At 45.3% G+C, this 23,749-nt stretch overlaps 1 protein-coding gene across 1 annotated transcript; it reads left to right on the top strand.

The window, feature by feature from the left end:
* The first annotated feature begins 521 nt into the window (after nt 1-521).
* On the top strand, nt 522-22,437 carry PRRG4 (proline rich and Gla domain 4). Its single transcript, XM_050955172.1, has 6 exons — nt 522-574; nt 2,078-2,187; nt 15,169-15,332; nt 16,823-16,871; nt 17,699-17,834; nt 20,082-22,437. Exons 2-6 carry the CDS (start codon nt 2,088-2,090, stop codon nt 20,320-20,322), a joined length of 690 nt encoding a protein of 229 aa, XP_050811129.1. The 5' UTR covers nt 522-574; nt 2,078-2,087; the 3' UTR covers nt 20,323-22,437.
* Nucleotides 22,438-23,749: the final 1,312 nt, after the last annotated feature.

Genomic DNA, 23,749 nt, shown 5'->3' with positions numbered 1-23,749 from the left:
CACTGCTCTCCTGCTCTCCTGCTTTTAATCAGCATCCCTCAAGGGAAGAGGAAAGAAAAGGTTAAAACACAAATCCGAAGTGCTGGCTCGGAGCTGCTGGGACGGATGAGGAGACAACCCCTCCTTCTAGGAAGAAGGGACAGAAGTCGGACGATAGGCTTGGATGAGTCCTGCTCCTAGGGGGTCATGATGGGGCCGAGCGGGCTCCGCCAGGCGCACATACGGTGGCTAAGCTGTTATGCTGGGTGTCTAGGGCTCAGCTCATAAGGAGGACACGGAGCTCAGTTACTCGGGGGACGCCAGGGCCCATGCTGAGGCTCGTCTCCTTGTGCCGGGTCGGAGGCAGGGACCGGGCTGGGTGCTCTAGGCAGACCCCCTATGGCCAGACCAGGTGCCACGTGGGGCGGCTCCAGATAAAACAGCGGCTGGGCCATGTGATCCTGGCCGCTCCCTCTCCAGGAAGCGCCGCGGAGAAGAGGAAGCTGGAGCCTCCGTGGCGGAGGGAGAGAGCAGGGCGGTGTTTGGCTCGTACCCCTCAGCCCGGAGTCTGGGCGCTGCAGCTCGGACGGAGCAGGTAGGTCAGTCCCCGGCCTGGGTGGGTGCCTGCCTTCGGGCTGCGGGGGAGGGAGAGAGACTCCGCCAAGCTACATTGTCCCCTGCTGGGAGGGTCACGGAAGACTTGTTATTTAAACCTTTCCCTCGCCTGTCGGGCCATTCAAGACGAGACACAAGAAATTCATTCCCGAAATCAAACCTAGGGCCACCCCGGATCCCACCCACCCACCCTGGGCCAACTATCGGGTCCCAAAGCTGCTGGGATAAAGTGACTCTGTTCCCATTTGCAGATACCCCCCGACCCCTCGTGCCTGTGGCGAGCGGAATCCGCTGACATCGTGCTGAACGCCCTTTCTGGGCTAGGTTATGGTCAAGAATCTGTTAGCTGATTTCACACTCATAGTTAGTCATGTTCTAACACAATAAAGAATAAATGAATGAAGACAACGCCTGGTGGGGAAGGGAGCTGCAGGCAAGATTCCTGCACCAGAGCCTGTTACGGATCCAATCACAGATGGAGAACAAAGAGGAAGCTCAAATATCAGGGAGTAGCCGTGTTAGTCTGTATCCATAAAAACAACAAGGAGTCCGGTGGCACCTTAAAGACTAACAGATTTATTTGGGCATAAGCTTTCAGGGTAAAAAACCCACTTCTTCAGATGCTTGTTTCAGAGGGACAAATGGTTGTTGCTCAAATTCTGTGGACCTACTTAATGTAGGGCTGTGCCTGCTATCAACAAATTAGAATGAGAGTAGGCAATGGAGAAGGCAAACTGGCTCCCTGTTCATGCCTTTACAAAAGGAAACAATGCTTTCCAGCAGGCTCCACTGGAAGGAAGGAAAATTATTTTTTAATTAATGTTGATTATTAGATATGTTAAAGTCATCCTGACATCTTGGACTGTCATGTAATTAGAAAAGTGTTTTATGGGTGCATCTCGAAAGGGTTGAACTAGAGAATCAAAGCTGTTTTATATGCTAGAATCACTTACCCTATCCTACTGAAGTTATAGTTTATTACAAACTGTGCCATAAACTGTCAAGTAGCTTGCTGTGTTCTGCTAAATAGCGGCTGCCCTCATGGTGGCTGTACTTCATCAGTGGGCAAAATGATTCTTTTAGCTATAGTCCAATACAATCAGTCACACTTGCACTTTAGTTTGGCTTTAGGCTCATCATTATGAAAATCTTCCAAGTGCAATTGCCACAATCGCAAAATATGTAGTATAGACCTTTAGTAAGGGCTTATAGTATTTCTGCCAGCTAATGGAGTTACTTCTCTAGCTCAAGTGGTAGAATACTGGGCTTTGTTAATTCAAATGGTGATGACTACCAATATGGAGGATATTATGCAATTGTTATTAAATATATGTGGGACCGGTTTGGGTAGGTGTACTGTCTATAGGGAAAAAATAATCCAAGTTGCTTGTGGAGACTTGTGTCTGACAACTGCATACAGAAATTTCATTTAAGATACACAAATAACATCTGGGAGTTTTTAACTAATACTTTATTTTGACAGATACTAGACTATGTCTGTGGTTTTGGTACTGCTGTGTCAGCTGCCAATAATGTTTGCATTTCCTCATTGCATAAGAAGATTAAAGGATTCAAAGCATACAGGGAAAGAAGGTAACATTCTTCTAAAATGAAGCTATGCTTTCTGGAGTAAAACTACATCTTATGGCGTTCTATTGTGGAAACAATCTTTCGTTTAAAAACTAAAATTGTGTAACACAGTTTTGTGATAGTTAACTAGCATTAGAAGCAACAGGATTTAGAGTGGTCTAAAAATCATATTCTTGCTTCTCCCATAATTTTAGAATAGTTGGATGTTTTTGCTCAAATGATCAGTCAAACAGGTTGTCGGTGAGGTTTCAGGAAAAACACAAATAAGACAAACAGGACAATACAGGCTCCTCTTAGGCCTCTGGACACCTGACAGTGACAGTTACCGTTGTCGTCAGATTTTCTTAGTAAAGGGTCTGAAACAATAGTTCAGTCTCTATTAAGACTGCACTGCAGTGGTTCATATTTGGAAGGTTGGTTATTGTTTGTTTTTTTTTTCATTCTTGGCACTCAGAAAAGATCAAAGTTTTCATTTAAAAAATAGTTGATCATAAACTGTTTGTATCACCATATTCTCTTCTGACTTGACAGAACATTTGTTTGATTAAAGGAAACACTTTTCCACTCAGTGTGTAATTAGACTGTGGAACTCATTGCCACAGTGTGTAATTAGACTGTGGAACTCATTGCCACAGGATGACATTGAAAACCAAGGATTTAGCCAGACTCAGAGGGGTTGGACATTTTTATAGGGACAGCAAGGAAGATCTAGAGTTGTTAGAGACCTTCATGGGGACTGATTATCCCACATCTGCCTAGTGAGAGACTGCAAGACCGTGACGGATCAGTGGTCTGTCCAGTTTGGCAGTTATGTTCCTAGCAGCCAGTATTGAATACAACACATGGAAGCACTAAACTGATCTCTCATTTGGTTCATTACTTCAAAGTATTTGTGTATAGTCCATTATGATATAAAGAATCCAGTATTTCCAAATAACAAGAGTGCATATGGTTGTACAGACCAAGGTCTGTCCCAGCACTCCTGATCAGTGGTAGGGATCTACTACAGACCACCTAACTAGGAAAGGGAGGTGGATAAGGCTTTTTTTAAACAGCAAACAAAATCATATAAAGTACAGGACTTGGTGGTGATGGGGGACTTCAACTACCCAGACAGCTGTTGGGAAAATAACACAGCAGGGCACTGATTATCCAATAAGTTCTTGGAATGTATTGGAGACATTTTTTTATTTCAGAAGGTAGAGAAAGCTACTGGGGAGAGGCTGTTCTAGATTTGATTTTGACAAATAGGGAAGAACTGGTTGAGAATTTGAAAGTGGAAGGCAGCTTGGGTGAAAGTGATCATTAAATGATAGAATTCATGATTCTAACGAATGGTAGGAGGGAGAACAGCAAAATAAAGACAATGGAGTTCAAGAAGGCAGACTTTAGCAAATTCAGGGAGTTGGTAGGTAAGATCCCACGGGAAGCATGTCTAAGGGGAAACACAATTGAAGACAGTTGGCAGTTTTTCAAAGAGACATTATTAAGGACACAAGAGCAAACTATCCCACTGCATAGGAAAGATAGGAAGTATGGCAAGAGACCACCCTGGCTTAACCAGGAGATCTTCAATGATCTAAAACTCAAAAAAGGGTCCCACAAAAAATGGAAACTTGGTCAAATTACAAAGGATGACTATAAACGACAAGTATGTAGGGACAAAATTAGAAAGGCCAAGGCACAAAATGAGATCAAACTAGTTAGGGACATAAAAGGAAACAAGAAAACATTCTACAAATACATTGGACGCAAGAGGAAGACCAAGGACAAGATAAGCCTGTTAACTCAATGGGGAAGAGGGGGAAGACAATAACAGAAAATGTGGAAATGGCAGAGGTGCTTAATGACTTCTTTGTTTCGGTTTTCACCATGAAGGTTGGCGGCAATTGGATGTCTAGCATAGTGAATGCCAGTGATAATGAGGTAGGATCAGAGTCTAAAATAGGGAAAGAACAAATAAAAAATGACTTAGACAAGTTTGATGTCTTCAAATCACTAGGGCCTGATGAAATGCATCCTAGAGTACTTAAGGAGCTGACTGAGGCAATATCTGAGCCATTAGTGATTATCTTTGAGAAGTCATGGAAGACGGGAGACATTCCAGAAGACTGGAAAAGGGGCAAATATAATGGGAAATAAGCTGACTGGTCTGTAATTTTCTGGGTTGTCCTTAACTTCTGTACCTGGAAAGATAATGGAGCAAATAATTAAGCAATCAATTTGCAAACATCTAGAAGATAATAAGATGACTAAGTAACTGTCAGCATGGATTTGTCAAGAACAAATCATGTCCAACCAACCTGATAGCTTTCTTTGACAAGGTAACAAGCCTTGTAGATGGGGGGTGCGGGGGGAAGAGTGGTGGACATGGTATATCTTGACTTAAGTAAAGCTTTTGATACTGTCTTGCATGACCTTCTCATAAACAAAGTAGGGAAATGCAACCTAGATAGAGCTACTATAAGGTGGTGCAAAACTGGTTGGAAAACAGTTCCCAGAGAGTAGTTATCATTGGTTCACAGTCATGCTGGAAGAGCATAATGAGTGAGGTCCTGCAGGAATCAGTTCTGGGTCCGGTTCAATTCTGTATCTTCATCAGTGTCATATAGAATACACTTATAAAGTTTGCAGACAGTACCAAGCTGGGTGGGGTTGTAAATGCTTTGGAGGATAGGATTATAACTCAAACTGATCTGGACAAACTGGAGAAATGGTCTGAAGTAAATAGGATGAAATTCAATAAGGACAAATGTAAAGTACTCCATTTAGGAAGGAACAATCAGTTGCACACATACAAAATGGGAAATGACTGCCTAGGAAGGAGAAAGGGATCTGGGAGTCATAGTGGACCACAAGCTAAATGTGAGTCAACGGTGTAACGCTGTTGCAAAAAAAGCGTACATCATTCTGGAATGCATTAGCAGGAGGGTTGTAAGCAAGACACGAGAAGTAATTCTTCCTCTATACTCTGCTCTGATTAGGCCTCAACTGGAGTATTATCTCCAGTTCTGGGCACCACGTTTCAGAAAGGATGTGAACAAACTGGAGAGAGTCCAGAGAAGAGCAACAAAAATGATTAAAAGTCTAGAAAATATGACCTATGAGGAAAAATTGAAAAAATTGGGTTTGTTTAGTCTGGAAAAGAGAAGACTGAGAGGGGACATAATAACAGTTCTCAAGTACATAAAAGGCTGTTACAAGGAGGAAGGAGAGTAATTGTTCTTCTTAATCTCTGAGGATAGGACAAGAAGCAATGATTTTAAATTGCAGCATATAAAGTTTAGGTTGGACATTAAGAAAAACTTCCTAGCTGTCAGGGTTGTTAAGCAATGGGATAAATTGCCTAGGGAGGTTGTGGAATCTCCATCATTGGAGATTTTTAAGAGCAGGTTAGACAAACACCATCAGCAATGGTCTAGATAATTAGTCCTGCCACGAGTTCAGGGAACTGGACTAGATGACCTCTCGAGGTCCCTTCCAGTTCTATGATTCTATATAGATTCTGATTCTGCAAGTCCTCTGCATGCATAACTGCCACAATTTTTTAAATTAAAATTACAAGTTCTTCTTCGAGTGATTGCTCACATCCATTCCAGTTAGGTGTGCAAGCCGTGCGTGCACGTTCGTCGGAAACTTTTTACCCTAGCAACTCCAGTGGGCCGGCAGGTCGCCCCCTGGAGTGGCGCCGCCATGGCACCCAATATATATCCCTGCCGGCCCACCCGCTCCTCAGTTCCTTCTTACCGCCGTGTCGGTCGTTGGAACTGTGGAGCGCGGCATAGCTGTCCTCCACGTCCCTAGCTCTCCTTGTTATCTCTCGATTATCTCTCGTACTGTTATAGTTGTTAGTTAGATTGTTAAGTGTAGATAGTAGTAATTAAGTTAAATAGGTTGTAAATAGTTGTTCGCCGGGGGCTTAGCCCTTCCCGGCACCCGGCACCGGGCTCATGCCTGGTTCGCCGGGCTTTAAGCAGTGTGCGGCCTGCAAGAAGCCTATGCCCACCAGCGACCCCCACGACGCGTGCCTGAAGTGCCTGGGGGAATCGCACAGATCGGACAAGTGCCGCATCTGCAAGGCTTTTAAGCCAAGAACAAAGAAGGAGAGAGATCAAAGACTCCGAACTCTCCTTATGGAGGCGGCACTTGACCCGGCGGCTTCGCAGGCCGTGATCTCGGCGCCGGCACCGGATCGCACCGGCACCGAAAAGACTCCCCGGCACCGACCTTCTCCGGCACCGGGGACAGAACCGAGGCCGTCGAAGTCTGCTACTCCGGCCAGGCAGACCCAACTGGAGCGCCCGGCCTCATCATCGGCCGCGGCGCCGCCGGCACCGTCGACTCCGGGCCCGGCGGGTCCGTCGAGTCCGGTGCCGCCAAGCTCCCCCATGAGATCTGGGGTTGAGATATTGGTCCCATCCACGCCGGAGACCTTCGCCTCGGCTCGGGACCTCATAGCCTTGACTGAGCCCACTCAGCTGCCACCCCCCGGTACCTCCGGTGCGGGTCGCGTCCAGAGGCAAGCCCATGATGACGGCACCGTCTCGGGACTCGCGCTCACGGTCCAGGTCCCGACGTCACGGCAGATCGAGATCTCATCGCCGCTCGCAGTCCCGGCACCGCTCTCCCCGGCGGTACCGGTCGCACTCGCGGCGCCGGTCGGCCTCAAGACGGTCGCGGTCGGACTCCAGCCGCCGATACCGGCACCGTGACTCCAGGAGCCAGTCCCGACGTTACTCGCCGCCCCGGTCGACCTCCCGGCACCGAGCTGGTGGCAGGTCCCAGTCCCGGTCGACCTCCCGGCACCGAGCTGGTGGCAGGTCCCGGTCCCGATCCCGGCACCGAAGCGGCGGCCGGTACCGGTCCAGATCCCGGCACCGAGACAGAACCCGGTCCCGGTCCCGATCCTGGCACCGTTTTGACTCCCGGCACCGGTCCCCGGCACCGAGACGTTCGTCCATGCCGACCCGCGCAGACCCTTACCAACCAGGGTCAGCCCCGCCGTGGCCTTCTAGACAGCCGTCGGTCTCCTCCCAAACGGACAGCGGGTATGCGCTGGGCACCGACCGGCAGGCGGCGCTATTTAACGATCCGCCACAACATGACCAAGGCCCGCAGCAATGGGGGTTCTGGACACCCTGGGCATACCATCAAGCCCAGGGGCCCCAACAGCTCCCTGCTAGGCCTGCGACGGCGGAGCACAGGGCGCCGGAAGCCTCATTGTCTCGCCCCCCTCCCTCCCCGGATGGGGAGGAAGGGTCCAAGCAGCAAGACTCCGCTCTGGCTCCTGAGGCAGAGGCGAGGGCCGAGGGAGACCCTCCATTAGACACTCTCTTGCCGGGGGTCTCCTCATCCTCCTCCCCTGATGAAGCGGTGGCTGGTACCTCCTCCAACAGCCCCCCCCCCGCTGGATCTCAGGGCGCACCAAGACCTCCTCAGGCGAGTAGCTCAGAATCTGAGTCTGCAAGCCGAGGAGGTCTCGGAAATAGAGGATCCGATCGTCACCATCCTCTCAGCGGATGCTCCCACCAGGGTCGCCCTGCCCTTCATAAGAACCATCCAGGCCAACGCCAATACCATCTGGCAGTCTCCGGCCTCCATCCCCCCTACAGCGAGGGGCGTCGAGAGGAAGTACATGGCCCCTTCTAAAGGCTACGAGTACCTCCATGTACACCCGACACCGTGTTCCCTGGTGGTTCAATCGGTGAATGACAAAGAGCGTCATGGGCAGGAGGCTCCAGCCCCCAAATCCAGAGAGGCCAGGCGAATGGACCTCCTCGGCCGTAAAGTATACTCGGCTGGGGCGCTGCAGCTCAGGGTTTCGAACCAGCAAGCCCTGCTGAGCAGATACGCCTTCAACTCCTGGGTGGCAGCAGACAAATTCAAGGAGCTGCTGCCGCAAGACGCTCGCCAGGAATTTGCAGCCATCTTAGATGAAGGCAAGAAGGTTGCACGCACGTCCTTGCAAGCTTCTTTGGACGCTGCAGACTCGGCTGCCCGTACCCTTGCGTCGGGAGTAACGATGCGTCGCATCTCCTGGCTGCAGGTTTCTGGCCTTCCGCCGGAGCTCCAGCATACCATCCAGGACCTCCCTTTCGAAGGCCAGGGCCTGTTTTCTGAAAAGACAGACCCCAGACTCAAGAGTCTGAAGGATAATCGGGTCATTATGCGGTCCCTCGGGATGCACACACCGGGAACGCAACGCAGACCCTTCCGGCCACAGCAACAACAGCAGCGCAGGCCGTATTCCCAGTTCCGCCAGCGGCAGGACCTTAACAGGCGCCGCGGCAGGAATGGAAGGCGCAGGCATTCGGGGAACCAAGGGGGGCAGAACCAAGGCTCCTCTAAGCCCCCGCCTGGACCCAAGCCTTCATTTTGAAGGTGCGCCCGAGGGCGCAGTAACAGTTTCCCCCATGGATCCTTCCCCCCCGTTTTCCAACCGCCTTTCGTTTTTCCTCCCGGCGTGGACCCAAATAACATCGGACCGCTGGGTCTTACGCACGGTGCAGACGGGATACCGCCTGCAGTTTGTATCGTTTCCTCCTTCCCGCCCCCCTTCCTCGTCCCTCTTCAGGGACCCCTCTCACGAGCAATTCCTTCGACAGGAGGTACAGACGCTCCTCAGCAAAGGAGCTATAGAGGCGGTTCCGGAAAACGAGAAAGGCAAGGGGTTTTATTCCCGCTACTTTCTGATCCCCAAGGCCAAGGGAGGCCTCAGGCCTATCCTCGACCTGCGAGAGCTCAACAAATACCTGGTGAAGTTGAAGTTCCGCATGGTATCCCTGGGGGACCATTATCCCATCCCTGGATCCGGGAGACTGGTACGCCGCCCTCGACATGCAGGACGCGTATTTTCACATTGCCATTTGGCCACACCACAGACGTTTCCTTCGCTTCGTGGTGGGCCCCCTTCATTACCAATTTGCAGTCCTCCCATTTGGCCTTTCCACGGCCCTGAGGGTGTTTACAAAATGCATGGCAGTTGTTGTGGCGCATCTTCGGCGCAATCGTATCCACGTGTTTCCTTATCTAGACGATTGGTTGATTCGGGGCACGTCGGAACAACAAGTCTGCAGCCATGTCCGCGTGATCACCGGCATGTTCGCTACTTTGGGCCTCTTGATAAACACGGACAAGTCCACCCTGATTCCCACGCAGAGGGTGGAATTCATCGGGGCCGTCCTGGACGCCACTGTGGCCAGGGCCTTACTGCCATTGCAGAGGTTCCAGGCTTTGTCGGCGATCGTTCAACGACTGCGGGCAGCCCCCTTGACATCAGTGCGGACATGTCTAGCCCTGTTAGGCCACATGGCGGCTTGCACCTTTGTGACCGGTTACGCTCGGCTCCGCATGAGGCCCCTCCAGTTGTGGCTCATCGATCATTACCGGCCGGCAAGACAGCCGCTAGACATGCTGATCACAATCCCCCAAAGGGTGTTAGATTCTCTCGGCTGGTGGCTAGACCAGTCCGTGCTATGTGCGGGGCTCCCTTTCCACCCACCTCAGCCCTTGGTGTCCCTGGCAACGGATGCCTCAGATCTAGGCTGGGGGGCCCACCTAGGGACCCTGAGAACGCAGGGCCTGTGGTCCCAGGAGGAGGTGGGGTTGCACATCAACATGCGGGAGTTGAGAGCGGTCCGCCTTGCTTGTCAAACGTTCTGCCATCAGCTTCAGGGTCGTTGTGTCGCAGTGTTCACCGACAACACGACGACCATGTATTATATCAACAAGCAAGGAGGCACCAGATCCTCCCCCCTGTGTCACGAGGCGATGCGACTCTGGGACTTTTGTGTAGCCCACTCCATTCACCTCACGGCTTCCTTCCTCCCCGGAGTACGGAACACGCTGGCGGATCGCTTGAGCAGATCCTTCCTGTCGCACGAGTGGTCCCTTCGCCCGGACGTCGCCCTCTCCATCTTCCGGAGGTGGGGTTATCCCCGCGTGGACCTCTTCGCGTCCAGGGGGAACAAGAAGTGCCAAGCGTTCTGCTCCTTTCAGGGCAGGGAGCCCGGGTCGATAGCGGATGCCTTCCTTATTCAGTGGTCGACCCACTTGTACTATGCGTTTCCCCCGTTCCCTCTGGTCCACAGGGTCCTTCTGAAGGTGCGCAGGGACAGGGCTCACGTGATCATGGTAGCCCCGGCATGGCCCAGGCAACACTGGTACCCCATGCTGCTGGACCTGACCATAGCCGACCCAGTTCCCCTGCCCCTTCACCCGGACCTGATTACCCAGGAGCACGGGACCCTCTGTCACCCGGACCTGCAGTCGCTGCTCCTAGCGGCGTGGCTCCTGCGTGGCTGACCGGTTCTGAGCTGCGCTGCTCCACACCGGTGAGGGAGGTGCTTTTGGGCAGCAGGAAGCCTTCCACGAGAGCGACATATTCGGCCAAGTGGAAGCGTTTCTCCTGTTGGTGCGTGGAGAGAAATCTCCGCCCGATGGAAGTTTCGGTGGCCGACATCTTAGACTACGTTTGGTCCCTCAAACAGCAAGGTCTGGCCATATCGTCGTTGCGAGTCCACCTGGCAGCTATCTCCACCTTTCACCCGGGTGCGGATGGTCGCTCTGTTTTTTCTCACCCGACGGTGTCTAGATTCCTTAAGGGGCTGGAACGTTTATACCCTAACGTCCGTCTCCCTGCTCCAACCTGGGATCTTAACCTGGTGTTGTCCCGGCTCATGGGACCCCCCTTTGAACCGTTAGCCACTTGCTCCCTGCTTTACCTCTCTTGGAAGACTGCCTTTCTAGTAGCTATCACCTCAGCTAGACGGGTGTCGGAACTCCGGGCTCTTGTGGTAGACCCCCCATATACAGTCTTCCACAAAGATAAGGTGCAGCTGAGACCACACCCTGCCTTTCTTCCCAAGGTAGTCTCGTCCTTCCACATCAGCCAAGAGATATTCCTTCCGGTTTTTTTCCCGAAACCTCACTCCTCAGGCAGGGAACAGCAGCTCCACTCGCTTGATGTCCGTAGGGCTCTCGCGTTCTACGTGGAGAGGACTAAGCCCTTCCGCAAATCCCCCCAGCTTTTCGTGGCGGTAGCGGATTGCATGAAAGGGCTTCCTATCTCCTCCCAGAGGTTATCCTCTTGGGTAACGTCCTGTATCAGGACCTGCTATGACTTGGCCCACGTCCCTACGGGCCGTGTGACTGCGCATTCTACCAGGGCGCAGGCGTCGTCGCTGGCTTTCCTCGCCCGTGTGCCCATCCAGGAAATCTGTCGGGCAGCGACCTGGTCATCGGTCCACACCTTTGCTTCCCACTACGCCCTGGTCCAGCAGTCAAGAGAGGATGCGGCCTTTGGATCTGCAGTGCTCTATGCCGCGACTTCTCGCTCCGACCCCACCGCCTAGGTATGGCTTGGGATTCACCTAACTGGAATGGATGTGAGCAATCACTCGAAGAAGAAAAGACGGTTACTCACCTTTGTAACTCTTGTTCTTCGAGATGTGTTGCTCACATCCATTCCACACCCGCCCTCCTTCCCCACTGTCGGAGTAGCCGGCAAGAAGGAACTGAGGAGCGGGTGGGCCGGCAGGGATATATATTGGGCGCTATGGCGGCGCCACTCCAGGGGGCGACCTGCCGGCCCACTGGAGTTGCTAGGGTAAAAAGTTTCCGACGAACGTGCACGCGCGGCGCGCACACCTAACTGGAATGGATGTGAGCAACACATCTCGAAGAACAACAGTTACAAAGGTGAGTAACCGTCTTTTGTTAATTTAATATTCTGTTTCAGATGTGAGACACAGAAAAGTCAGGAAATTCCCACAAAGCAACCGTAACTCTGTTCATTACACACATGTTTAAAGCATTTAAGTGTATGCAAATATGTGCAAGTTTATTAGGTTGTTAACTAGTGTTAACAGGATGGAACCTGATTTGACAGTATTTTCTCCATTCTCCTGGATTTGAAAGTTGTTGAAAAATCTACCAGTTGAAGGATCAGGTTTTGATTTCAGTTAAAACACTTCTGTTTTGAAACACAATTTTTTTTTCAGTTATATCTGATAAGCGAATGAAACACTGCTGAACAAAATAGGCAAAGCTTTTCTTTTCAGTTTGATTAGTATAAATCAGTTTCAGAGTACTTATATTGATACACATTGCACTAAGGTGAACTCCTAGGGAAAACTCTATTTCAGCACTGCCCAAATGTACTTTTGGGGATCTCCTCCCACTCTTATTCTTTTTAAGGCTAGTCCCTTTCTCTGTGCTGTAAAAATGTTATAATCTTAAATGCCATAACTCCTTTTTAGTTGATGAAATAATGACAAGAAAATTCATCTTAAGATAAGTGGTTCCCCAAATTGTTCAGGTATAGTATTAAAGGCAGCAGCAATTAATATGAATGATACTGTAAGTCTTTTGGAATTGTCACTGAGAAAATACTTTGAGATACCATTGCAATGCTGAACAGTAACTATTAAGGGAAAAATTCCTGAGTGATGGGATAATCTATACCAGTGGTGGGCACCTGCGGCCTGTCAGGGTAATCTGCTGATGGGCCGCCAGTCAGTTTGTTTACATTTGCATGGCCACCCGCAGCTCCCAGTGGCTGCGTTTCACCATTCCCGGCCAATGGGATCAGAAGGAAGTGGCGGCCAGCATGTCCCTGTGGCCCGCGCCACTTCCCACAGCTCCCATTGGCTGGGAACAGCGAACCGCAACCACTGGGAGCTGCGGGCGGCCATGCAAATGTAAACAAACTGACTGGCGGCCCACCAGCGGATTACCCTGATGGACCACAGGTTGCCCACCACTGATATATACAAACGAATTGTCTAACAAGCACATATCTACTTCGTGACTGAATAACTTTATCCTGAATCTTGTCTCTCTCTCTTTTTATGCAAGTGGACTTAGTTTGTAGGAATGCTCTTCCTGCTTTCATTAACACCTTTGCACACTAGAGAGTTCTTTTTAATTAACCCTCTTATCATTTCACTTAGCAAAATCATGTACTTACTTATACTAGAAGCAGGGGTGGCTCCAGGCCCCAGCATGCTAATCACGTGCTTGGGGCAGCAAGCCACAGGGGGTGCTCTGCCGGCGCCGCGAGGGCAGGAGGCAGGCACGGGAGGTCCTCCAAAGCCGCGGGACCAGTGGACCCTCCGCAGGCAAACCGCCGGAGGCAGCCTGCCTGCCATGCTTGAGGCGGCAAAATCCCTGGAGCCACCCCTGACTAGAAGTTAATTTAAAACATTTCAGCTGCACAGAAAACCAGCTCAGAAGATTTCTGTTGTTCAAAGATGAGTTTTCTATTACAAGTTATAGCAAGGACAGGCTAAAACTTGAGCCCAGAAGAAACGTGATGAGAAAATGCATTCCAGTATCTTTAAGTCTGCTATAACTACACTAACTCTTCTGGAATCCTACCTCACAACTAGGGTGAGTGAGTTTATTTTCCGAGGCTCCTAACCAGCTTCTAAAAATGGCAAAAATACAGATGAGTTGTTAAAAACTCTGCCTAATCAAAGATGATGTCAGCAAGAACCCCATCATGAACATAATGCAGAAGTGAAAGTAAGCCGGTACGACGTGCTGGAGTGGACCAGCTTCCTTGGTGGTGATTTAAAGGGCCCAGGGCTCCAGCCATTGTGGGGAGCCCCAGGCCCTTTAAGTCACTGCCGCAGCTCTGGCAGCCAGGCTCAGGTGGGGATTTAAAGGGCCCAGTGCTCCTGCCACTGTGGGGAGCCCCCAGGCCTTTAAATAACCCCCGGAGCTCCAGCAGCCAGGCTCAGGCAGGGATTTAAAGGGCCTGGAGTGCCTGCCAGTGCAGGGAGCCCAGGGTCCTTTAAAGTGCTGCCGGAGTTCCGGCAGTGGGGCTCGGATGGTTCTTTAAAGGGCCTGGGGCTCCCTGTGGCAGCTAGAGCCTCTGGCCCTTTAAATCCCCACCTGAGCCCGGCTGCTGGAGCCCCAGCGGCGGCAGGGCTCCGAAGGCGCTTTAAAGGCCCCAGAGCTGCCCTAAGCGGTGGAACCCCGGGCCGTTTAAATCACCGCTGAAGCCCTGCCGCCCCGGGGTGGTGGCAGCAGGGCTCCAGTGGTGATTTAAAGGGCCTGAAGCTCCGCAGCGGCTGGAGCCCTGGGCTCTTTAATTCACCCTTGAAAGGCAGCTGGGAGCCCCAGGGTGATTTAAGGGCCCTGGGGCTCCCAGCCACAGCTGGAGCCCCAGGGCCTTTAAATATTGAAAGGCCCCGCCTCTTCCAGTTGAGGTCACAACTCCTCTCAGGACTCCAGTGTACTGCTAAGTCCTTTAAGTTACTTTCACCCCGACCTAATGACCATAGAGCAGCATTTACGTGAAAGGTATGAAAATAATGTATTGCCCTTTTTGTTTAAAGCTTCAGTCTACCCTTAAATGCTGTTCCTAAATAGTGTGATATTAAGAAGAAATTAATGGGATTTGTCCACTGTGCTGATGGAAACCCAATTTCTAAATCAAAGACTAGAATTCAGATACCAGACTGTGTGAAAAGGAATGTATGCCTAGGATTTTTACTGGAACATATCAAATGAGGTAACCCTTAGGCTTTTTCAAGATGCGGGATACTGGATCTTGCTCAGTCTGGGTCTGCTTAGAAGTCCATCTTAAAGTAATTGAATACTACAAGGAACCTTAGGATTCCCAGGGACTCCAACACTCCAGCAGGGTCAATACCACAGCTGTGGTCACTTGCATTTCAGATAGCTGGCATGAGGACCAAATCCTAAAAAGTTGCTATGAGAAAATCTGCAACTATTTGCAAGGGACAGAAAATATTTCAGTTTGCATGTGGAACAGGCAGAAAGAGAACTGCTTTATTGGCAGCAAAGGAAATGATTCAGGAAGAGACTTTGAAGTCTCCTTTTATATCAGGTAAAATGGGAAAAAAACAGAGAGATGTTTTTCTTTTGAGATTTTAAAGAGCTCCAGAGGTTTTTTTTGTAAGAATACCAGAACTATCCCCCTAATTTAACTGTTCTAAATTATTTTTTTGTTAGTGTTTACATCGGAAAAAGAAGCCAATTTGTTCATTGGACGACATCTTCTGTATAACAGATTTGATTTTGAAGTATTTACGCCTGGTAACCTAGAAAGAGAATGCTATGAGGAGCAGTGCAATTATGAAGAGGCAAGAGAAATTTTTGAAGACCCTGATAAAACGGTAATTGCTTTGATTTAGTTTAAAATACTGGGAGGCCATCAGTAGATTATTATTATAAACTACTACAGCCCTTCAGAAGAGATCACTTAAAATAGGAGTTCTGCCATTATTATTTATATTACAGTAGAACCAGAAGCCCCAGTTAGAGGGGGCCCATTGTGTTAGGAATGCAGTGAACACACACAAATTCATGGTACGTGCCCCAAAAAGCTTGCAGGCAAAGGCTATGATTCTGCGAATACTTACAGACATAAGTGAGACTTCGGTAGGACTACTCACAAAAGTAAAGCTAGGCGCATGCATAAGTGTCTTCAGAACTGGGAACTTTTTTGGGAAAAAAAGTGACCTGGGAAGGGGATAAAATCACACAAATAACTTTGTGTATTTTATACTTTTAAAAAATGGATATATAAGTGCCAACTATTTCCATCTCCTTTCACTCATTAATTGGCTGATTTTATATACAAGTTACAGCAAAGAGGAATCTTGAGAAGAGGGCAGTGGTGACCTTGTGGATCAGTTAAGTGAGAGTGTTCCATGGATAAGGAGCAACTTGGAAGATGCTACTGTATAGTGAAAGAAATCTTTGGCAGGAGAGGGAAGAGGTGTGCAAGACACACACACACAGACACACACACAAAATATGCAGATGAAGGCAGTACTTGCAATCCTCCAAACAACTTCTGCTGCCTGTAGTGCAAATTTGTCCAGGGCCCCTGCCATCCTCTGCAGCTGCAGAAGGAGCAAGCAGTGCACCCTCTCCCAGGAGGATGGAGCTGCCACTAGAGTTTGAATTCCTTAGGAGTCTCCCAGGAGGAATTTTACATGACTACATTGTATTTTCCCTGGAGGCTTCTGCTGCACAGCAGCTTCTTTCTCCTGCCCCCAACTCCACACCTTTTCCAATGTGGATTGTGGCTTAGTCTCAGTCATAACTATAGAATTAAATTTTATACAGTGCATTACTGTCTTTAGTCATAAAATATTCTCTTATATGCATCATATTATTAACTTATGGAACTCACTGTTCAAGGATATTACTGAGGCAAGTAGCTTTGTAAGATCAGACACTTGCATGAATAGCATTGGAACTTACACTAACTAGGATAAATTACAATTACAACCAATCTCCATAGTCAGTCTAAGCTAATTATTAAGTGGTATCAAGAAGAAATTTCTCTATATGATAATAGTATTGCAATTTAGAGGTGTTCTTGATTTGTCTCTTTCCCTTTCTTTTAAACAGCTGGCATTTCTTTCTATTGGTTTAGGTGGACCACTGGTTTGTTCTAATATGGCAGTTTTTTATGATGTTATACCTGAATATACAAGTGGAATTTCAGCCCTGGGGTAAAAAGGTGCAACTTTTGACTTCAGTGGGAGTTGTGCCCATTTATGCCATGTCTGAATTTTGTCCACAATCTCTTATTTAAGTTATACATCACATACAGGCTTGAACTATTTAAAAAAAAACATTTTTATTTTCATAGATGACTTTTTGGAAAGAATATTCCATTAAAGGACCCAGCACAAAATTTGGTAAGCTCTGATCTTGACTTATCTCGTTTCTTTCCATTACATTGCAAATATTGCTCCGCTCACACATACATTCTAGACCCTCCCTCCCCCTCTAAATATGTTGCAATTTGTCATCTGGTCATAACTAAGTATTCAGCTGGCACAGTTTTATAACCCTTGATTACTGTCTTTTTATATTTTTTGTGCATTTATGTGTTTATATTTTATATACTGAAATGTGTATTACATAGTATCTAATATATGTGTGAAGTTCGGGGAGTTGGAGGCCTCTGGCCCTTTACTATTGCATATTGAAATATGAATTAAGCTATCCATTTCCTTGTATGTATTAGACAATATAGAAACTTTACAACTATAATTCTGCTGCTTCCTACTTCTGTTTTTATTTTGTATTGCAATAGTTTATAGAGGCCCCAGTTAGGATCAGGACCTCACTGTGGTAGGTGCTATACAGAGTGAAAGTCAGGATCTGCTCTGAAGGACTTCATCTGATAAAAGATGCAATAAGTGTGTGAAATAACAATTGGTGGGGATGGAGTAGTGGAGAATCTCAAAAATATGCATATATAAATGATCTAGGAGAAGAATATTTGTTAATTTTTGCTTTTGGTTGGGGTGGGTATTAATGTCTTGGGGTGGGCATTAAAGTGCCGGATTGATGTGATAGCTTGTCATGTGAGAAGACTAATAGAAAGGAACTACTACTATTAATCTTACTATAACATCTCTCTCAAATCTTCATAAAGAGAGAAGACCACCACTGCTGGAGCATTGTTAATAATGCTATAGTGTTAGTCAACTGGAAATAATTACTGATTTCTGTTCAGGTGGTGAAGCTACACAAAAAATTGATGTTACAGGACTTCTGACTGGCCTAGTTGCTACTGGAGTTCTGTTGGTTTTAACTGGATTCCTTATTTATTATTTCTGGAAAAACAGATGCAAAGCAAGACAATCACCTGGGTAAGGAACTGAGAATATTTCACTTTACTTTCATAGAAAAAACTTTAGTAATATAGGTGGAATTTTCAAAATCATTCTGCTCTCAGTGAAGTGAATGGAAATGTTACTATTGACAGTGTTAGGTCACTACTAAATGCTTTTGAAAATATCATTCTTAGAGTTAAGGTTATACAAGATTGTAACTGTAAATCACAAGAAAATATATAAAACAAATAACCTTTGTATGGGTGAGAGATCCAGTTTAAACAACATTTTGCTGGGTCCCAAAATCTTTACCAAGAAAAATGGTTTCAGCATGAGGGAGCCCTGAGCCAGATCTGGTTTTTGAAACCTGCAATGGAGGAGGGTGAACTGGTTTTACGAATAGTTTTAGATATTAGGATTTGTAACTGCTGGAGAGATTGAATTATGCTAGAGGAAGTATGAGTGGACTTAACTTTTTCCAAAGAATTAGCTTGCTGAGGATTCACAGACTCCTAAAGACAGCCTTTCTATGAGCTTCACAATGAAAACTACTAGTGTAATACAGTGGAATCTCCTTAATTGGCACGGTTAGTAACTAGTATGTTTATCTGAGATTCATGAGAATATTTTGTGCTGTGATAAATATAATATGCTGTAAAGCAGGAGATACATAGCAATAAATGTAGGCTTGCAAGCATAAATTCACAGCAGTAAACAATGTGAGAGGCTTACAGATGGCACTAAGTATGCCATTTGTTCATCACTGAATTGAAATACTTGTGTTAGGCAATTGTATTTAAAGAGTTAAGTGGACTCTGTGAATAGCTACAGGAGGGAAATAAAGGTAAATCAGATTTTAGTTTACTCAGTCTCACTTGTGGACTAAATGATATGTAATAGATCTTTCAGACTTCAAAAACTTGTTTGGCCAGCTTGTTAGTGTAAATCTCCTCTCCAATTTTCCTTCTGTTTTTAAAATCTATGGCAGTTTTGGTTACTTTCCTTTCAACTGCATCAGTTTTTTAAAAATACAATTATTTACAAAGAAGTAAACTGAATGCATTTTTAATTGAAAATACATCTTTAAACCTAAAATTATCAAGTATAGTGCTATTGGATATCTGCTCCTCCAGGGTTGTTGTGGGGGGAACTTCTGTGAATTTCATGAACCAAATGTATATCTATTTGCAGTATAAGCATGCGTTCCTGTTTCTATACAAGGTGATGAAAGGATGGAACCATAAAGTCTGTTTTGTTTTTTTTTTCCCCCAGGGCTACGTACACCATCAAAGTATAATCTGTGATACTGCTCACACTAAGATTTCCCTTATGACTAAAAGCTTTACTACTATCATTTTGAAGCACCCATAAACTCCATAGAACATTGAGTATTTAAGAAACAAATATATTTTATTAATATTCTATTATTACTTAAGATATTTATTTTACATATGATTCTGGAATATGATTTAAAAACTAGACTGTGTACTAGTACTTGAAACACTAAACTTGAGATCAACTATATAAGTAATCAGCACTTAATGATCTTAAAGAAGAGTGCTTGTCAGTTCTTGTAAACAGCGCGCTTTTTTTTTTTTTTTTTTAAAACAGGCACACTGTGGCATACATGGAAATATCCCAATGATCTAAAGTGCAGAAAACTGCACTGAATTTTGATGATATATTAAATAAAAGTATACATAAAATGACAGTAAATTGAGTTACACTATTTACGACAGTAAATATCTTTGCAACATAAATATCTATTGAGATAGAAAAAGCTGATTTGTAACTACTTGTGTTGGAATCCTTTTAAAGGCCTCTTCTCTACCTGTTAAAAGCAAATCCTGTCCGACTTCTATAAGCATAGAAGCCCCTCTTCTAGTGAAAGAGGCACAATTCTGCAACTCAAAGGAGGAGTGGACCTTTGCATAGTTCTTCTGGGATAGGGAGCTGAAGTAATTTGGAGGATCCACTGCTACATGGATCCTCTAGCCCTCCTCCTCTCAACCTTACAAGTATGAATGGGTAACGAGTTACAGGAGCTATTCCAGCCATTGCCGTGAAGCAACTGTCATAGTGGGTCCTAGAGGAGGATTCTACCCCATCCTTGTCTCTGTCAACTTCTGCAGCACTTAACTCAGCCTAGGTTCTGGGGATACCCATTTGGCCTATGCTGTTTAAGATTATTAAAAATGTACTTGCTTTGGCAAAAGGCTATGTAATCCTCTCCTTCATGTATAAAAATGAAAATGTCATTCATAATACTTTTAACTCTGTTAGGTACTCAGACAGTGTAAGAAGTAGAAGACATTCATCTATCATCTTCAGAAGACATGAAGAGGTTTCTTTAAACCCACTCCCTCTAAGAACAGGTGATGAGTCAGGACTGCCAACTTATGAAGAAGCTGTGACATTGGGTGGAAAATATGATGTCCCACCACCACCATATCCGGGGCCTGCAAAAGGGTTTAAGATGTTTAAAAAGTCTATGTCACTTCCTGCCCCATTGTCCCAAACTTGACTCTGGAGGAGTGCGGAATTAATCTTCATTGGAAGATGTACATTTGAAAAGGGGAAGTACCTTGCAGGACATTTTTCACAAATGTGAAAGACTTACAGCTCTTCAGCACAGCTAGGAGCAAGTGAATTACTTCATAATGGAAATGAAGTTATTGTTTTGCAAAAGTTTGATGTCTTTTTCCAGCATGAAACTTGTTTATACAGGTTTTTGGTGCTAGAGCTGAACCATGCATAAAGATACTAATCTTTGAGCTCCCATGCATTTTGAGCCAAGTATCAAACTACTGTTATTCCCTTACTAGTTTTATTTACTGTTTATTCAAAAAGAAAAAGATTTTTAATATTAAAATTGGACTTAACACTAACCATTTTTTAAATTAAAACTTTAAACCACTGTGAATATATTAAGCATTGAATAACTAACAAAATAGATACCTCATTTGGTTGCTAGGTGGGTTTTGTACTGGTTCTAGAAGTAGTAATGGGCTGTATTGACGAAAGCTAGTTAATCTGTCAAGCTTGTATAGTGTTATGGTTTCTGTATTAATTTGTCTAATTTTAAACATTAACTGGGCAGTATAAGACAATACTGCAATAATGTAGATTTTACATGGCAGGAAGCCATGCTTAGGAGGACAGAGGATATTCTCTATGAAAATCATGGTTGGGGTTATCTAAAATAATGACTACATGTATTCTCCTCAACTTCATCACCTATTTACTGCTCTCTGTTGCAGAACAGTAGTTATTGCTAGGCAAGTCAGATAGGTGTCTTTCCCTAGATCCCATTAACAACCCACCCATAGCAATGGCTAGTTGGTAACTAGTAAGATCATTTCTCTCCCTCCACATCTCCACCTTAATATACACAGTGTGAATTTTCAAAACGTTGTCTGGGGAAGCAACTTCTCCTTGAACACAACTTCCATTGATTACCTTAGTCTTGGAGGCTTAAAGTCAAGACTTCTGGCTGATAAAATGAGTCCAAAAGTTGTTCCTGCATGCTTGTGCAGGTCATTTACATTGCCCTGTTGGAATGTTGAGATTTTAGAAATCTCTCATCCATAGAATGTCTAGTAATCAGAAGACAATGGACAAGATTTTCAAAAGTGACTAATGACTTTGGTTACCTTCATTTCTGGAGCTCCAATGAGAGACACTTTTAAAATTGGAATTCTTTAATGTATCACCAGTTGGACATTCAGAAGCTGAGTTGCTTTTGAAAATCTTGGCCAATGGTTCAATAGCAGCAAATTAAATTTAAACTTTTGTATTTAAAATGGTTCATTTGTATTCAGTCACTGTTTACATTTACAGGTTGAATGTTTACTTGTAACAATTTTTTTTGACAGAGAAGTTCAGTGAGAAATTATTAATGACTCCATATCACTGTCTTAAATCTAAAAATCTCTTATCTAAAGAGAAATTGCTGGAATACTTGAAAGGTATAGGGTGCACTGAGAGTACGACGTAAGGCCAATCTTGCCTATAAGTAACTCGCATTGACTTAAGTGGATGGATAATTATTTTCTTGTTACTGACTGACAGGATTGGGAGTCAAATTGGTTTCTCTTCTGTCTCTGTCAGACTTGCTTATAGCTGATGGCAAGTCACTTAACCTCTCTGTGCCTTACCCATTTAACAGATTGAAAAGTATAATACTTACCTCAGAGTACTGTGATGTTTAAGTCATCGCCATTCATACTTCGAGTGCTTGGAGATTCTTGGTTGAAGAGTGCCATAGATTATTTTTAACTGCTGAAGCCTTAAAGATTGTGTCCAATCTACTTCAAAGACTGCATCTCAACTGATCAGCTGATATATGAAGTGTGAGCCAAGAGTCTCATGGCGTAATCACAAGGAGAGTGGAAACCACACATCATGAGTGAGAGGTGCTTGACCATTGCATTAACTTGTCATCTGTATACCCCAGTTCCCAAGTCTGTTAACCTTCTACACACTTTGCAAGGCTCATTTGCTCTCCCAGGCTTTTGCTGGGTGAAGAGAGATTCATAATTGGATCGGAGAGATTTGAAGGGGAAAGGTCTAGAGAGGTTTGGGACATTGGTCTCAATTGTTGTATCTTGTACATGTGCCAAAAACATTGCATCATTTTTTTTTAAATATAAATAAAACATTATATGAAATAAGGCCAGAATAGTCACTTGAATGTAGAATCTGACTCTTAATTCATAAAAGGAGGAAGTAATTACAAATAGGTGATTGCTGACAACAAAGAGAAAATGTTGACATCAGCAAATTACAGTTTTGAAATATTGTGGGTATTGGTCTACCTACTTTCCTTACACCATTTTTGTCAACTAATGGATGCCCATCAGTTTCTGCCAGAGTCAATGCACCTGGCTTCAGTATAGGTGCCTTCTGTAAATCCATGCTTTTTCAATTATTATACCAAAACTGGATGGAGCATAAGTGCTGATTTGGAAAAGAAAAGTTAATACAAGGAAGATGACTCTTGGTATGATAAATTCATCCTGAATTCGAAGAGCACCAATTGGTGCAACAGAGATTATAGTTTTGTAAAGTACCACCCTACACTCTAAAAGGTGAAACACTCTAAAAGGTGAAACACTCTTTTGTTAAACTTCATATGATGGGATTATTAATGAAATCATTTCAACAATGGGAAGTGAATGAGAAGATGTAATTGCTTCTCTAAATCACCTGTTCAACTATTGCTGGGAAACAGGCTTAAAACCCCCCCAACAATCTAGTTAAAAGTAGGGCTGTCAAGCAATTAAAAAAATTAATCACAATTAATCACACAAAACATGATTATTTGCACAATTAATCACACTATTAAACAATAATGGAATACCATTTATTTAAATATTTTTGGATGTTTACTACATTTTCAAATACTGATTTAAACTACAATACAGAATACAAAGTGTACAGTCCTCACTTTATATTTATTTTTGATTAAATATTTGCACTGAAAGTGTTTTTCAATTCACTTAATACAAATACTGTAGTGAAATCTCTATCATGAACTTACAAATGTAGAATTATGTCCAAAAAAAACCTGCATTCAAAAATAAACAATGTAAAACTTTAGTGCCTACAAGTCCACTAAGTCCTATTTCAGCCAATCACTCAGACAAACAAGTTTGGTTCCGATTTGCAGGAAGATAATGCTGCCAGCTTCTTGTTTACAATGTCACCTGAAAGTGAGAACAGGCATTCACATGGCACTGTTGTAGCCGGCATTGCAAGATATTTACGTGCCAGATGCCCTTAAGATTCATATGAACCTTCAGCCACCATTACAGAGGCCATGCGTCCATGCTGATGATGGGTTCTGTTTGATAACTATCCAAAGCAGAGCAGACCGATGCATGATCATCTGAGTCAGATGTCACCAGCAGAAGTTTGATTTTTTTTTTTCATTTTTATTTTTTTTGGTG

Source organism: Gopherus flavomarginatus, chromosome 5 (genome assembly GCF_025201925.1).
Source record: "Gopherus flavomarginatus isolate rGopFla2 chromosome 5, rGopFla2.mat.asm, whole genome shotgun sequence".
Lineage (NCBI taxonomy): Eukaryota > Metazoa > Chordata > Testudines > Testudinidae > Gopherus > Gopherus flavomarginatus.
The sequence above is the reverse complement of the archived record's forward strand: the minus strand, read 5'-3'. Positions and strand labels throughout refer to the sequence as shown.

Bases quoted from the DNA above. Each gene is read 5' to 3' on its own strand.
- PRRG4 (XM_050955172.1), top strand. From the start codon at position 2,088: ATGTCTGTGGTTTTGGTACTGCTGTGTCAGCTGCCAATAATGTTTGCA. The intron at 2,188-15,168 runs GTAACATTCTTC...TTTTTTTGTTAG, and splicing joins AAAGCATACAGGGAAAGAAG to TGTTTACATCGGAAAAAGAA. The intron at 15,333-16,822 runs GTAATTGCTTTG...TTATTTTCATAG, and splicing joins TTGAAGACCCTGATAAAACG to ATGACTTTTTGGAAAGAATA.